Below are 14949 nucleotides of genomic sequence, written 5' to 3'. Positions count from 1 at the left end.
ATTTATTCACAGGAAAACATGAACTGAAAGTTAAGTTTAGGAGTAGAGGATATGTTATTAACACTTTGTGAATAAGTGGAGAAAAAGTAGCTCTTAAAGTGGTGATAAATATGGACTTAAAATTACAGGAAGATTGGCCAAGTATCAGAGAACCAAAAGAGTACAGCAGTGGGTACTTTAAAAAGGAGGTCGGTTAGATTTATAAAAGCAATCATATGACATGATTGCTTGTGACGACAGAGAACTAGATTTGTTAGCTAAGAAGATCCCTTCCAGTCTTGTGTTCTTGCTGAGAGATCTTAACAAAATCACAGAAGTAGAATAAGTAACTCTCATCTGGACTATCTTTAATGTTTCTTCAATGTAGTATTTGGGCTACCACTGTAAATTAGCACAGTACATAAATCAGAGTATTTTATACCATGCCAAACATGTTCAGTGATCCAGCAGGTTAATCTTTCTCCAATTTGCCTGCTATAGTTAAAATAATTAGGAAAATCTGATGATTAGGAAAATCTGATGATTACTTTTTATAACGCAGTAACATTTCTGCTATAAAAGCAAAGATATCAGTCATAAAGCATTGGTAATGAGATCAACCTGTATCCGTTGGGCCTTGCTAGATAAGGATTGCAAGGATAAGTTGTGCTCATTGTAATTCAGAACAGGGTCTTGTCTTTATTAAGAACAAAATAGTGAACATATTTTAGGCATTACTGCCAGCAGTGCAGCATTGTTAGTAATCTTATCATCACCAGTCTCACAGATGTTTTTTAAGAGCCAACTATAGCAATCTGATTTTGCAAGAGCCTGAGTCATGTCCACCTTTGCATCTTACTACTTGTTACTACTGCAGTTTTGCTCTAGTGCTGACTAATGCTGTAATACAGGGACAGTTTTACTATGCAGTTTCATTTTGAGGGAAAATATTGTCTCTGGACAAATAGTTATTGCCTATTGTTTTATATAAAAAATAAAAAGCACACTTCAATATTCTTGTAATGGAACGTACCAATTCATAACTCCCTTTTCTAAGGTCAGCTGCACAACTAAAATGTAACTTGAAAACAGCAAAATACATCTATAATATTTCAGCTGTGAAATGAATCGCAATTAAATGGATTGTGGTTTTGAGTACCCTGTTTTTCAGGACATTTCCATTTGTCATAGAGTTTGTCATATGATTTGATGGGCAGTCCAGACCATTTGGTATCCAATCAATAACCCACTTAGTCAAGATATCCTCATGTCGCAGCACTGTAAGAAAGGGAAAAGAGGAGGGAGGAGAAAAACATACAGGTGCCAACATACAGAACAAATGCTGGTGGTTAAGATATTAAATCAGTGCTTTAATTCCTCTTTATCATTCTGAGCTTATGTCATCTAATGGATCAGTCATAAAAAATGGAAGTCAAAGTCCAGTTGGGAAAGATGAAGTTAAGAATAAAGGCAGGGAGTATGTGGGTTTGTTTTCTACCTTTCATTCGGGCCTCCTAAGAGGAGGGATTTTTATGGTTTGAGTCTAGGAATAGTTTCTACCAGATTCAGATTTAAGAAAGGTATGTTTTCTGTCTACTGTGTGTGGACCTTCCCTTCATAACCAGGTCTGCTAGTCCATTTGTTTTTTAAAGGTTTCCAGCAGGAGATGAAAAATGCAAAGGCATTGCTTATAGGATCAGTTCCATCCTTCTGCCAGTGCTTGCATGCTCATTCCTGCTCCCCTGCTGGACCTGCGTTAGGACTCATGGCAGTGCAATGAACTAGAACAGTGAGTAGATCCAGTTAAGAATAAGCTGCAGGTCAGTGCTTCCCTACCTCAGTACCCTAATCCAGTTCATGCAGCTACAGGAACACCAGTTCTGGGGTAAAGGAGGTTTAAAGATGAGGGACTGGAAGTAAGGTGGAAGAGGAACACGGCTGTCCCCTAAACCTAAAGGGGCTCTGAAGGAATTGGTAATTTTCTCAGGCTGCAAGCACTTGAATAATGTAGCAGTACGTGATATCCTGATATCATAGTAGTGTTGTGATTCTAACTATCCTAAAAATAAAAAGTTGGGGCAGTTATTCACACCTACTCAGTCTGAAGAAGCTTAAAAATTCATGTCCAGTGTACTGAGATGTAAATGCAGAAGGCAGTGGAAGTCCAGCAAGGGAACCTCACATTTAACAGTATTTCCTTGCAGGAGGATGAAATGGATGATCATTACTTTTAACTTGGCAGGAACAATACAAGCTTTTCTTCTTTAGCATATACATATTAACCACAAATAATATGCCCCCATCTTAATTATAGGTATTTAGAGGACATGTTCCAGGCACCTAAATTATGCCTAGAAAAAGTGGTTTATGTACCTGTTTCAAAAAATGTATTTTCATATCTTATTGTATTAGTTCTGACTATGAATAAGATCATGGAGCCTGTTATGCCTCTTGTAACAAGCAGTGGATCTGTCTAATGAAGATTCTGGTAAAGCCATATAAACATCAGTATCAGATGATACTTTTATGTTGAGTCATCTCTCTGAATTGTACATTGCCTGACATTAATCTCAAAAAATTGATTATTATTCCTTCAAAGTTAATTGGGGTGGAAAGACTATTGCATTTTAAATCAAAATGAATATGATCAAGAAAGAGCAAGAGAGAAATGTAAGGAACAACGTATATTCTTTGCATCCTAGAACATGGTTTGTTTTAATTTTTTTACCAGGCTTATCAACATAAACTAAAGCTAGCCCTTATAGGTCAAAGTATTTTTGGACAAGAAGTTTATAACAAGCTGAGAAAAGAGGGACATAAAGTTGTGGGAGTATTCACAGTGCCTGACAAGAATGGACAAGCTGATCCTTTGGGTAAGTGTAACCTTAATCCAAATGTTAAAATTACAGGCATACATAACAATCTTGCCTTTTCGTGAGAAGGTAGTATCTATATGGGAATGACTTGCATATATTGCCTTTATTACAATGGATTCAGCACAACAAGTAGGTTTTAACAAACACAAGTCCCAGAACCGGTTTAACCTTGTCAATTAGTATTTAAAAGTTGTTTCTAACCATACAGGGCCATACATTAAGATATTTGAAAAATAAATTAATCTGGGTACCTTATTTGAATGTACATCCTAGAGGTAATCATGCTGAACTAGATCTGTATCTCAAAGCAAATAGCTGCTGAGCCTGTACTCAAGCACAAATGTCTGTCACCTGTTTCACTGCGCTGTCTGGGACACGCAAGGCATGGAGCCAAGACTGTTTATCCCTGGCTTTCTGCCCTTTCTGACAAGCTTGCATGCGGCAGTGTACCTGCAGAGCCTATTTCTCTTCCACCTGGACTATGGAAAACCCACTGAAAAAGTTAGAGGAGGCTTTGCTCTCCCTCTTTCTATTGTCAAGATGCATAAGGATTTTCTAGACTACCTAAAGAAAGAGTCGTTGCCTGACCGGTATTCAGAATTGTACTCGTAGAACAAAACCCAGTGTGACAAAGCAGATACTTTGGAATCATCTGAATTGTAACTTTTTTTTTCTTTTTTCAGTGGCACAAAAATAGTGAGTTAATATGATTAACAAATAGAAGTGCCAGAATGGAATGTACCTTTATGGATAATCTGAAATTAAAACTGCATTCCATGAGCTGTCTCAAGTATTTTTTTTTCTTGTCAGGGCCTGACATGTTTTTACAGAACTCTTATGAGGGAAGAATCAAACATAAATTTTGCTTACCTGGATTATGTCACTCCCAAACTAGCACATAGTTCTTAAGTTTATTACATTCTGTAACTTTACCTTATTAAAAGATTTAATCACACTTTGGAAGAATTAGAGGAGGCAACTATTAGTTTAGAAAAAGACAATTCAACTATTCAGCTCTGGAAGCATACCATAATACTTGGTGACATTATATAAATTATCATTGTACAGTTATTACACTAGCAGATGTAACTAAGTAAATATTCCACTGATTTCAATCATATTTTTAACTAAACCATGGAATTAGTTTATTGCTCTCCTAATGAAAAAAAAGATAAATTACTAGATACTTTGTTGCTTTTTACTTCCCATGCAAAGAGCTTAAGTCTAAAGTGAAATTTGCTAATGTTTCTGTATCCTCAGACAGCTACAATTTGTGTTTCTAAAGGCAATTGCAGTACACACTAACTTCCATGAAATGGTATTTAAGTATTTACTTAAGACCTAAGTTAATAGCCTAAAAATGCTTTAGGTCAAAGACCCAATTTCAGAACTGAAAAAGAGAAAGAAAAGTACAAAAATGTATTTAGAAATATAAAATAAATTAAGTGAATTTTCCATACTTCTCCCTGCTTTCCCTTTTCTTCCTATTACACATACAACTCAACAGATGTAGAGTTTGACTCTACTATCCTGCTCTCTGTGATGAGTTATTATGTGGTTGCACAGTAGAATTTATTTAACACCTAAAAGTTCTCTCTGCAGTTAGTGCAGTTGTTTTTTCTCACCTTTGAGCCTAATTTTGGGTGTAGCTGTGTGTCTCACAGATAAACAAAAACATATCCAGAAAGCATCAGTAAACAGAATTTTGAAGACATTACTGAAGGCCATTAGCATCTGTAACTATTTGCACCACACAGCAAAATGCTGCTGACATGAGTAGTTGTACATAGTCATATTCATACACAAATTGCTGAAGTGGAAAATTAAGTTCTGCTACACCAAACCAGTAAGTGTAATGACCAGACAAGAAATGAAGTGTCAGTGTTAAATAGTCAAGAGCATTCATCATTCTCTTCTGCTTTTAGTGGTACTTATTAGCCAAGTCATGAGAGTAAACTTAAAGTTGAGAATGACATAAGCTGTAGGTATGAGAATCAAAGACAAAATTAATAAAATATATTCAAGCACAAAGGTTTTTAAACAGCATATGGAACAGTACAAAGGGCACTCTGTAAACATATGCTTGATGGTCTGCTTGAGTTGTCATGCAATATCTCTCTGATTTCAGTTTGAATTTTTAACACAAAATGTGAATTAAAAAGGAATGTTGTTCTTGCCCCTCAGCACTGGCAGCAGAGAAGGATGGCACTCCTGTTTTTAAGTTCCCCAGATGGAGAGCTAAAGGCAAACCTATCCAGGAAGTAGTTGCAGCCTACAAATCAGTCGGAGCAGAGCTAAATGTCCTTCCATTCTGTACACAGTTCATCCCCATGGATGTTATTGACTGCCCGAAACATGGTTCAATTATTTATCATCCATCCATTCTACCACGCCACCGAGGAGCTTCTGCAATCAACTGGTGAGTTTTGTGCATCAATACTGTGTGTATGTCACCTTAGGATGTTGGTCTGTATCCGTTACTCATGTAAGTGCTGGCACAGTTCTGTTGACTTGCAACTGCTCTGAAGGAACTTCTCTGAAGCAGCTGAGTATTTGGTTCATGAATTGAACTTCATACCTAAGATTCATTATGATTTCCAGTGCAAGTGCAGCTGTTATTCTGGGATGATCAGCGATGTGATCTGTACATTCATATACTTTACTCACATAGGCAAGTCAACAGTTAGCAGTTTTCATAGGCAGGACACTGTCCTCATAGCTCACCCCCCACAAACACTAGATAACTATCACAACAGGGCTTGATGCAGAGCCCAAGATTTCACAGAAGGAAAGGGAGAAGAGAGAAGGGATTCCACGAGAATAAAACCTTATCTTGCTGTCCTCCTGAGCAATGCACAAGGCTAGATTCAAAATGTTACTGTGAAAGAACTACACTGCAGTAATGACCACAGTAGACTCAGATCTAGCATTCTTATGACAACAGAAATGCTATGATCACAATGTTTAAATTCAATAAGAAATTGTCTAAATATGAAGAAACAATTTAAAAATAATTTTACAAGCAGCATGGTGATTATCTAAAGACGCAGTGTTGTAGATTCAAAGCAAAAGTATATTTCGTTTTGTTTTGTTATTTTTAATACTTAATGGAAAAAATGCTGAGCTGAAGTACTTAGAGAAGTAAAAGAGACTATTAGAGATATAAGGAAATCCTTCAAAAAGTGGCATTTGTGTCCAAGTGAGTAAAATAAAAAAGAGCATAAACTCTGGCAAACCAGGTGAAAAATGGGAGTAAGGCAGTCCAGAAAATAAATAAAGAACCAACTTTTAAAGGCATAAAATTAAATAATAACAGTTTTCCCAAATGCATTAAAGGTGGGAGCTATGTGGGGTGATACAGGTGTTTGATTTAAAAGAGGGGCTTATCAAAGAGAACACCATAGTAGGAAATCTGCATAGGTATTCAGGGTGGAGGAGCTTAAGATGTTACTGCCATACAGCCCTTCTTTGTGTTGAATAAGTCAGAACAATCTCTTGAGCTGATCTGTGAGTAGAAGAGATTTTAGATAAACTGATGAATGAATAAGAATCTCTTCTCGGGACCAGGGGACTTTCAGGCAATTGTTCTGCAGGTTTGGGACAGACAGCCTGCAGTGTTTTTGTTCCTTCGGATTGCATCGGTGCGGGAGACTGGAAAACAGCAAGAGCAATACCAGTTTAAAAAGGGCTGAAAGGGAAAGCCAGGAAATATTAGACCAATCACTCTGATTTCAATCTGTAATAAAGACTACAGTTTCTACACAAATGGGTAAATGTGATAATGTGAAAGTGAGATTAAGAGAATGGGACGTCAAATTCAAAGTAAAAAACACAAGGTTATGCACATAATGGGAAAAAAACCTGGCTGTATGTAAGCAGTAACAAAATTTAAGTTAATTTTTGTTACTCAGAAAAGAGACCATGGAAGTATCTTAAATACTGTCTGCATCTCAGAACATGGAGGAACTAGAAATGCTTCAGAAAAGGCTAAGAAAGATAGTCAAAGGTATAGAACAGCTTCCACATGGTGGGAGACAAATCTAGCAGTCTTCAGACTGGAGGAGGGGTCATTGGGAAGTAAATATGTTAGCAGTGTATTAAGCCATGAAAGACACAGGAAGGTAAATAAGGAAAGATTGCTCATTCTTCATCAAGAGTTAGGGTACAGCCAGCAAAGAGATCAGGTTGTAGGATTTGGCTAAATAAAGGAGGTACTTTCACTCCATGCAGTCTGTTACTAAAATGTTGAACTCCACATCTAGAGAGCTCTAGAAGGATGCTTTCATGGAGGAAAAGTTCATGAAGATCTAATCCACAGGAAGAGGTAGATACAAACGCTCTTTCAGGAAGTTCCTGAGGTGAAGAGTTTCCAGAAACAGGAATGTATCCTAATGGTGTATCACTGAGTCTTGCTCTATTTTGCATATTCCTTCTGTAAGCATCTGCTGCTTCCCTTCTCAGGTAAAGGCCCTTGGCCTAAGACCTTTAAACTAAGCTAGAATTTGGCCTTGGTTGACCATTCTCGTGTTTCACCCTCACACCCCTTGCTCTCGTCACAAATTCTTTCATGTGCTGTGGCTACAGTCCTGGTGCTGATAAGAGTCTTTCCCCCCACAGTGTGACTGAGAAAGCCTGTGGGAATTAGGCATGGCTAAAGGGGCACCAGGCACAAACAAGGGCCCTGGGCCTCTGAGGGTTCCTCACTCCAGCCTTTACAGCCTCTCCCAGCTGCTGCCGCTGTCTGTGGGGAGAGCTGGTGGACAGTGGAGGGAGCACACAGTAGTTATCATCCTGTCACCTACTCAGCATCAGGGACATTTGCCCATGATACCTTCTTCTCCTCCAGTGCCACACTGAGGACATCCACTTCTCACCAGGGTGCTTTTTTGGAAATTTTAACATAATGTAAAACAGAAGAAATGCTGCTTAAATGTGTGAAAAATCTGGTATAGGCTAGCCAAACTGCCGTAAGCTTTCGATTTTGTTATACCTGCCAACTTCCCCAGCTGTCTTTGGAGTTTGTCCCTTGTTCTGCACGAATGTGTGCTTTACTCCTCTTAATAATGTAGTTTTCAGGGCTTACAATTAATAATGAATTTTCATGTGTATAAGCCAGATCTCAGATGACCCTGTTACAACATGGACTGCCAAGGGAATGCTTACATGAGATATGTCTTACTGAAAATTGTGTTGGTGTTTGCATGCAGACAAATGGCTAAAAGCATGCAGGAAAGGTGTATCCATCCATTTCTGGCCGCTCGCTTAAACACGCTTCTGTTTGATTTTCCATCATTCTGAGGCACATGCGGCTCCAAAGGAGAACTGAAAAATCTAAGTGACTGAAGTTCCCTTCAGATTCAGAGGCAGATCCTGAGCTGATATAAATCAACATCTAGTAAGCAGCTCTATGTTCATGCACAGCAGCTGAGAATCTGGCTGGATACAAATTACCGTAACAACTTTTCCTTAAACAGTTGCATATCTATCATTTTCCACTCCAATTTTAGCTCATTTTCAGCTGTGCAACAACTGTACTTCCCTTGCCAACCTACAGATAAGTTGTGAAGCTTAGCTAATTACAGTAAACAACCATGAATTATTAAGATCAGATGCTGTCTAGATGCTTCCTTCTTTCAAATTATTTCATAACTTTTGCACATCTTTTGCTCTGTGTGTCTTACCGCTAATAGTACTTCTAAAATGATTATCACAATGAACTGTGTGATAGACACCTTGGATTCAGTTGCAGCATTCCTTATGTCACTTTTTGGAAACCATACATCAACAGTATCAAAATTGTGGGTTTCTGACTTTGAAATGAGCAATGAAACTAGTATTAAAGATGGTTAGGATTTTCTTTTCTATCTACCTGAAGTAAATGAGTGTGTAACAGGTGGGTTGATATCCCTGACTACTTTCATACTGTCTGTATTTACTGTAAGGCTTTTTTTGTGTCCAGGACTTTAATTCAAGGAGATAAGAAAGCAGGATTTACTATTTTTTGGGCTGATGATGGTTTGGACACCGGACCAATCCTTCTGCAGCGAGAATGTGATGTTGGCCAAAATGATACTGTGGATGATCTGTATAACCGGTTTCTCTTCCCAGAAGGAATAAAGGCTATGGTATGTTTAGCTGTACTAAATATCAACATTTTAAGAGGAAAAGAAAAGCATCTGCTGGAGTTTGAAAGTAAAAGAGATATAGACAAGATGCATGCGTTTGGAAAGACAAAGGTTGTGGTGCTCAGCCAAATCCTAGACTTCAGTGGAGCTGTGCTGCTTCACGACAGCTGAGGAGGTGGTCTCAGAATATTTGTTGCTCGCAGCGGGCAGAGCATATCCTGTTTTCACAGAAGAAAAGAAGTTGAATTTGTCTGGAATGTGGCTCTTTCCACAGATTTCTTGTATATTTTTACAAGGTGAAATTTTTAAAGGCTCGGAGAGAACAGAAAGTTAGGGGTGACGTTGGAAAAAAAAAAGGGGTTGTGATGGTTTAAGTTCAGAGCCTTGGTGGATTGGCTTTGGCTATTGTATCCTTGTCCTTTTCTGTATTGTTTTAAAATGAAGAAAAGAAAATGCATAAAAAATACTCAGCATGGATTTTTAGAGAAATTTTTTCTCCGTTTAAATGCAGAGAAATAACTGTCAGCAGAAAGAAAAAGTTGAATGCAATCATACAGAGCCACATTCTGGTCCTGCAGAATTTAGGCAGCTGCTATATGTCAGGTGACTAGGTACTCCCATCAAATTTCTGAGGCTATATCTTTTGTCAAAGAAGTTTAAGCATATACGTATGTTAATCAATGCAGCATTAGTTTGCTAGATTTAGTTTGCTAAATCCTAGGTTTTAAGAATAAACCAGTTCCCCTCATGGCATGAAGTCTTTTGCTGTCATTCACAAGTATGACTGAGGAAAAAAGGCAAACTAAGCTAACATTAAATCTGTTAATTTTTCACTTAGGTGGAAGCTGTACATCTAATTGCTGATGGTAAGGCCCCTCGTATACCTCAGCCTAAGGAAGGGGCAACATATGAAGGGATCCAGAAAAAGGAAAATGCAGAGGTAGTGTTAAATAACACTGTGTTTTGTGCATATCACTAGAAAAGTTGGTATTAACTCAGATTACAATAGTAGTGATGTGAAGTTAAAATGACTTTTAACTCAGTTGTTTCCCCACCTTTTATTCCTGGGATAACTCCAAGGATGCATATAATGGAACCCCAGGTTAAGTTCCTATTCCCTTTCAGCAGTTACATATATTTAGAAACTTGGCATCCTACTTGAGATCATCTACACAAAGCTAGATGGCAGCTGCACCTTCAGTGGTTTCTTAATATGTTACCATACTTTTTAAATACAGCATTGAATGAAGATCACTCTTCGTTTACCAACAGTCCATACTAAATTCTCTACCAGAAATAGATTTGATGTTAGGAAAAGCAAGTCTTGGCACCAGAAAAAAAAAAAAAAAAAAAAAGGTCGTGTAAACAAACAACAGATAAAAAATTTATTTAAACAACCATATAAGAATTATTTTTTATAAGCACTCACACTGCATTAGCTGAATCTTCTTTGTGGTTGGGAAAGCCACCATGAAATTATAGTGAATGTTGCCTGTAATACCTTCTTTTTCTTTTCTAGACCAGTGCAAAAGTTTAAAAAAAAAAAGGTAAAAATTATTCCAACAGTTTCAGTCTGTTGTCCATGGTGAATGTAGTCCTTCCAACATGAAATATTGTAGATGATGCTTTTTATTATATTTCAATTCCTGATTTACCTTAGAAACAAATAGCTTTGCATAAGGATATTTTTATTCATCCATTTAATATAATGTATGAGGAGCTTCCTCGTAGTGAACTAGCTTAATCTCCCTGCTGGAAACTATTCTCATCGGTTTATAACTTGCTTCTAAATATCCTTTGTGCTTAAACTAAGTAGGATGCTGAGTACCTGAGGTTTGTTACTTAATAGCTGTTCTGATACTTTCTTTAATTAATTTTGTACATATACTCACCATAGGGCAAAGATAAAGGAATACATTTTCACTGGTGTTACATATTAAATATACATGACATTCTTAAAACATTATTTCCTTTTTCCTCAAAGTTTTCCAGGAATTGCAGTTGTAGTAGGGATTCCATTTATGAAACCATTTATAATGGGTTAGTAAATTATTAGAAAGTATTTTAATAAAAGTTTGTAGATTTATTAAAGAACTTAGTATCCAAGCAATAAATACATCATTTTCATCAGAAGGTGATACCCCAGGCATACACTTATTTATATTTATACTAGAAATTATACTATATACTATAAATTATATACTGTTTATTAAATTTGTTAATCATAATGTTAATTATTTATGAATGAATACCTAGTAGCAAGAGTTCTATTTTCATTACATTAGTGTGAGAAGGAGAATCTATGAAGAATATAGACCGCACAGAACACAGAAGTGCTAAGAGCTTCTTTGATCCCATTTGATAGGTCTTTGATGATGAGACATCTGGAGATCACTGATCTCCCTTTATTAGATCAGACCCTTTCTGTGTCTTAAATGAATGGTTGAAAGAGAAGGAGGGAGGATTTGTAATTCTTATATAGGAAAACATTACTAACTTGATTTATACCTAAACAGAGAAGAATTAACTGGCATGTCTTGATTTCCCAGATCTCCTGGAACCAACCTGCAGCAGCTTTGCACAATTGGATTCGAGGGCATGATAAAGTGCCTGGAGCATGGGCAACAATAGATGGCCAGGTATGCTCTGAAAATCAGAAGAATATTCTTCTTTTCTATACCCCCTTTTTGACCTTTTTTTTATTATAAAACTAAAGGTGTCTGCATACAGGTGAATACAAGTGGGAGTTACATTGGAATAGCTCTCACTGGATGACTATATGTTTTGTGTATATCTAGAACAAGCACCTAAACAAATGTACGGAACACAGTAGTTAAGATTTTTTTTTTTAATGATACATCCATTTGATTCAAAGAAAGATAAGAGCAATATCTGAAAAAAAAATTGGGCATGGTACAAAGCAATAAGCAAGAAGGGTAGAACCAGACTGTGACAGTCATTTTGGGAAGCAGGCATGCATTACAGTATAATGCAACCCATGCTGTACAGTGGCATCATCACAGTATTAACAGCAAAATGAAACACTGTGAACTACTGAAATAACAAAGACAGTTTTATTTTAAAGAGATTTGGGCCTAGATCATTTGCAGAAATAAATTTATCTCATTTTATCCAAAACCAACTACTTTATTTCAGTGTATTAAAAGTACTATACATTTGATCCACGTTGTACTTCCATAAAATATTTTAAAAATCACATTATCTTTCCCGGCTGTGATGTCCAGATTTTCTTACTTAACTGTTAGCCATCTGTCGGTAGGCTGCTCCAAAAGCCTGGTTCTGCCCTAATGTCCAGGAACTGTTGCTGATTTGAGAGTCCAGAAAGCCCAGAAAGAACAGAAGAGCCCAGGAGAGAGGCAATGTTCAGCATTACCAGCCTGGGAGCAGAGCCGGACGCCACCAGTCACAGTCAGGCTTCTGCCAGTCTCTCACTTTGGACATGCACTGACAAAAGCTGCTTCCCTTTCTGCACTAGTTCCAGCATGCACATTGTTACAGCTAAGCAGCTTTGCAGGTTTAGGCAGCTTGCAAAGTTTTACATATCTTGGGTTGTAAAGATACATAAATAATGCTGTAACATGTTTTCCGTGTGTAGGTACTTGTATTTTATTTCTATTATATTAAATCTTCAAAATGGTATAATTTCATTATTAGAATTTTAGAGCATGTTTAGAATCTGTGCACTTTTAATTCCATTTATTTTTAGGTGGTTACGTTTTACGGGTCATCATTACTCGATGCTTCAGTGCCTGCTGGACAAGAGCTGGCAATAAAAGGTGCTTCAAGACCTGGACTTGTAACCAAGAATGGTCTAGTCGTTTTTGGTAATGATGGGAAGATGGTAAGTGCTCACCCTGGCAAACATGAGCATGGATGGAATAACTTTAGCAAGAACTGCAAGTGTGGAATTGCCAGGCTATACAAATCTAGCTGCTAATGACAGACAGCTAATACGCTTGGAGTTTATCAATCCTCTACTGTCCTATAGAGAAGACGTTCATGTTTTGCTTCTCACTCAAGCCATATTGATTTCCAATATGGATTAAAATGTACTAATACTGGGAAAGACTCTGAAAAACAGGTAGGAGTGACTTGTGTTAAATTACCTGCATCACAGCAGCTTTCCTGCAAGCCACTTATTTTACTATTTCAATAACCATATTAATGCCTAAAAACTCTTCAAATGAGGATGTTACCGCCCAGATAATTTAAAATCATATCCTCTCATTGTTCAGGTACTAGTGAGAAATCTGCAGTTTGAGGATGGAAAAATGATCCCTGCATCTAAATACTTCTCTGCTGATGAAACAACTGCCCTGGAACTTACAGAAGAGGAGAAAAAGATGGCAGAAGATATTAGGGTAATTCAGTAAACTGCTTTAGCAGGATATTACTTCAGACAAAAGCATTACATACTTCTCATTATAGGCATATCTTTTATTTGCAAATTAAATGCAAATTGTTTTTTGATAAAATGTACTCAAGGGGTATGGGGTTGACTCTTTAGTTATTGACATTAATTCAGCTGAAATTGGGAATTCATTAGAGTACTTACACATCACTTTAGAAAGTTTTCTTCCAGATACAAGTGATACAAAGACAGTGATTGCAGGGTCAGTTATGGTAAATATCTATGAACGATGAAGGTGGGAGTGAGGAAAAACAAATGGACTGTCACCTCACAACAGTGAGGTTTTCAACACTGAGCAGACTTGAATGCTGTGGTGTTACTCACTAGGATGTGCTCAGAGTGATTCTGTTGGACAAGCTCCGGAGAGTCTTAGAACAGCAGTCTGAAAAAGAAAAGCAGCAGTTTTCTCATTGTACCTGTGTGTGCTGTCTCTCTTCTGCCACAACCACACACAAGGGGCTGGCAGGCAGAGGGAGGCAATGGGGCAGCTGGAGCAGAAAGCTCTCATAGCCAGAGAGGCACTTTGCTGCCCTCTCATGTAATCCAACCCTCTGTAGAGCATGTCAGGGGCTTAGCTGAAAGCCACATTTGTCATTAAAGTTTTGTGCCAGAGCAAGTGTATCACAGATGTCTTCCTTCTGCTAATTCTGCTACAGGGTCAGTAATTTTTGGCACAGGTCAGGCAGCTTGATGCACTAATATTTTAAACTGCTGCTTCCAGATTACCTTGAACCTTCTTGCCAGCAGCCTAAAAGTTGCCTGGAGCTACTGACCGACTGAGACAATAGCAAAAAGAAATATAAACTCTTCAGTTCATGACACTACCTGCTAACTGTGAAACCTAATTATAAATAATTGAAATATTACTTTACCAGTTATTTCACTATTCATGTTAGCAGAAACCTCCATCTCATGCATGTAGCTTAAATTACTTCTCAGCTCTGCCCAGATGCCAGAAATGCCATGAATCCAGTCAGAAAGAGCTCCAGGCTGTCCTTGCCTCTGATGATGATGTGTTCCATAATGCAATGGAAAGTTATTATTTGGAGGATAAAGCTCTTAAAAAAATGGGCCTGAAAATTATTAGCATTGTATCATTCAGGTTTCTTGACTGAATAGGTGAAATTATTGTGGACAAAATAATAGCTTTGGATAAGCTAATTATGCTGAAGAATTTATTGGCTAACATCAGGTCTCTAGACAGTTTGAAACCCTCTTAAAATAATTTTCTGTTCTAGAATCCTTTGAAATAATGCATGTTGTAGGCACAGACACCATAGAAAATATGGTCTGATAAATACTTTTTGCAATTAGAGGATTATTCATTATTACTTTCATTATTTTTATGTATTACTAGGCAATTTGGAAGGGAATTTTGAGCAATGTTTCTGTAATTGAGGATTCCACAGACTTCTTCAAATCTGGAGCATCCTCTATGCATGTTGTCAGGTAAAAAAAATTCAAAATAACAAAATTTTGAAGCCAAAGTTAATGGAAACAAAGTTGTCATGGTGCTTTTAAATCAGGGTTGATCAAG

General features: G+C 37.4%; 1 protein-coding gene across 3 annotated transcripts in view; it reads left to right on the top strand.

The window, feature by feature from the left end:
- The window catches only part of ALDH1L2 (aldehyde dehydrogenase 1 family member L2), a 35554-nt gene that overhangs the window by 3094 nt on the left and 17511 nt on the right, over positions 1-14949 (top strand). For 2 of the 3 annotated variants that reach the window (XM_074871891.1, XM_074871889.1), the window contains 8 exons: positions 2711-2852; positions 5040-5274; positions 8815-8980; positions 9819-9920; positions 11530-11619; positions 12708-12842; positions 13237-13362; positions 14770-14861. In XM_074871891.1, coding sequence (XP_074727992.1) covers positions 2711-2852; positions 5040-5274; positions 8815-8980; positions 9819-9920; positions 11530-11619; positions 12708-12842; positions 13237-13362; positions 14770-14861 — 1088 coding nt within the window. The remainder of the gene's footprint in view (positions 1-2710; positions 2853-5039; positions 5275-8814; positions 8981-9818; positions 9921-11529; positions 11620-12707; positions 12843-13236; positions 13363-14769; positions 14862-14949) is intronic. The other variant, XM_074871890.1, reaches the window with a different exon arrangement.

Source organism: Strix uralensis, chromosome 5 (assembly GCF_047716275.1).
Source record: "Strix uralensis isolate ZFMK-TIS-50842 chromosome 5, bStrUra1, whole genome shotgun sequence".
Lineage (NCBI taxonomy): Eukaryota > Metazoa > Chordata > Aves > Strigiformes > Strigidae > Strix > Strix uralensis.
The sequence above is the reverse complement of the archived record's forward strand: the minus strand, read 5'-3'. Positions and strand labels throughout refer to the sequence as shown.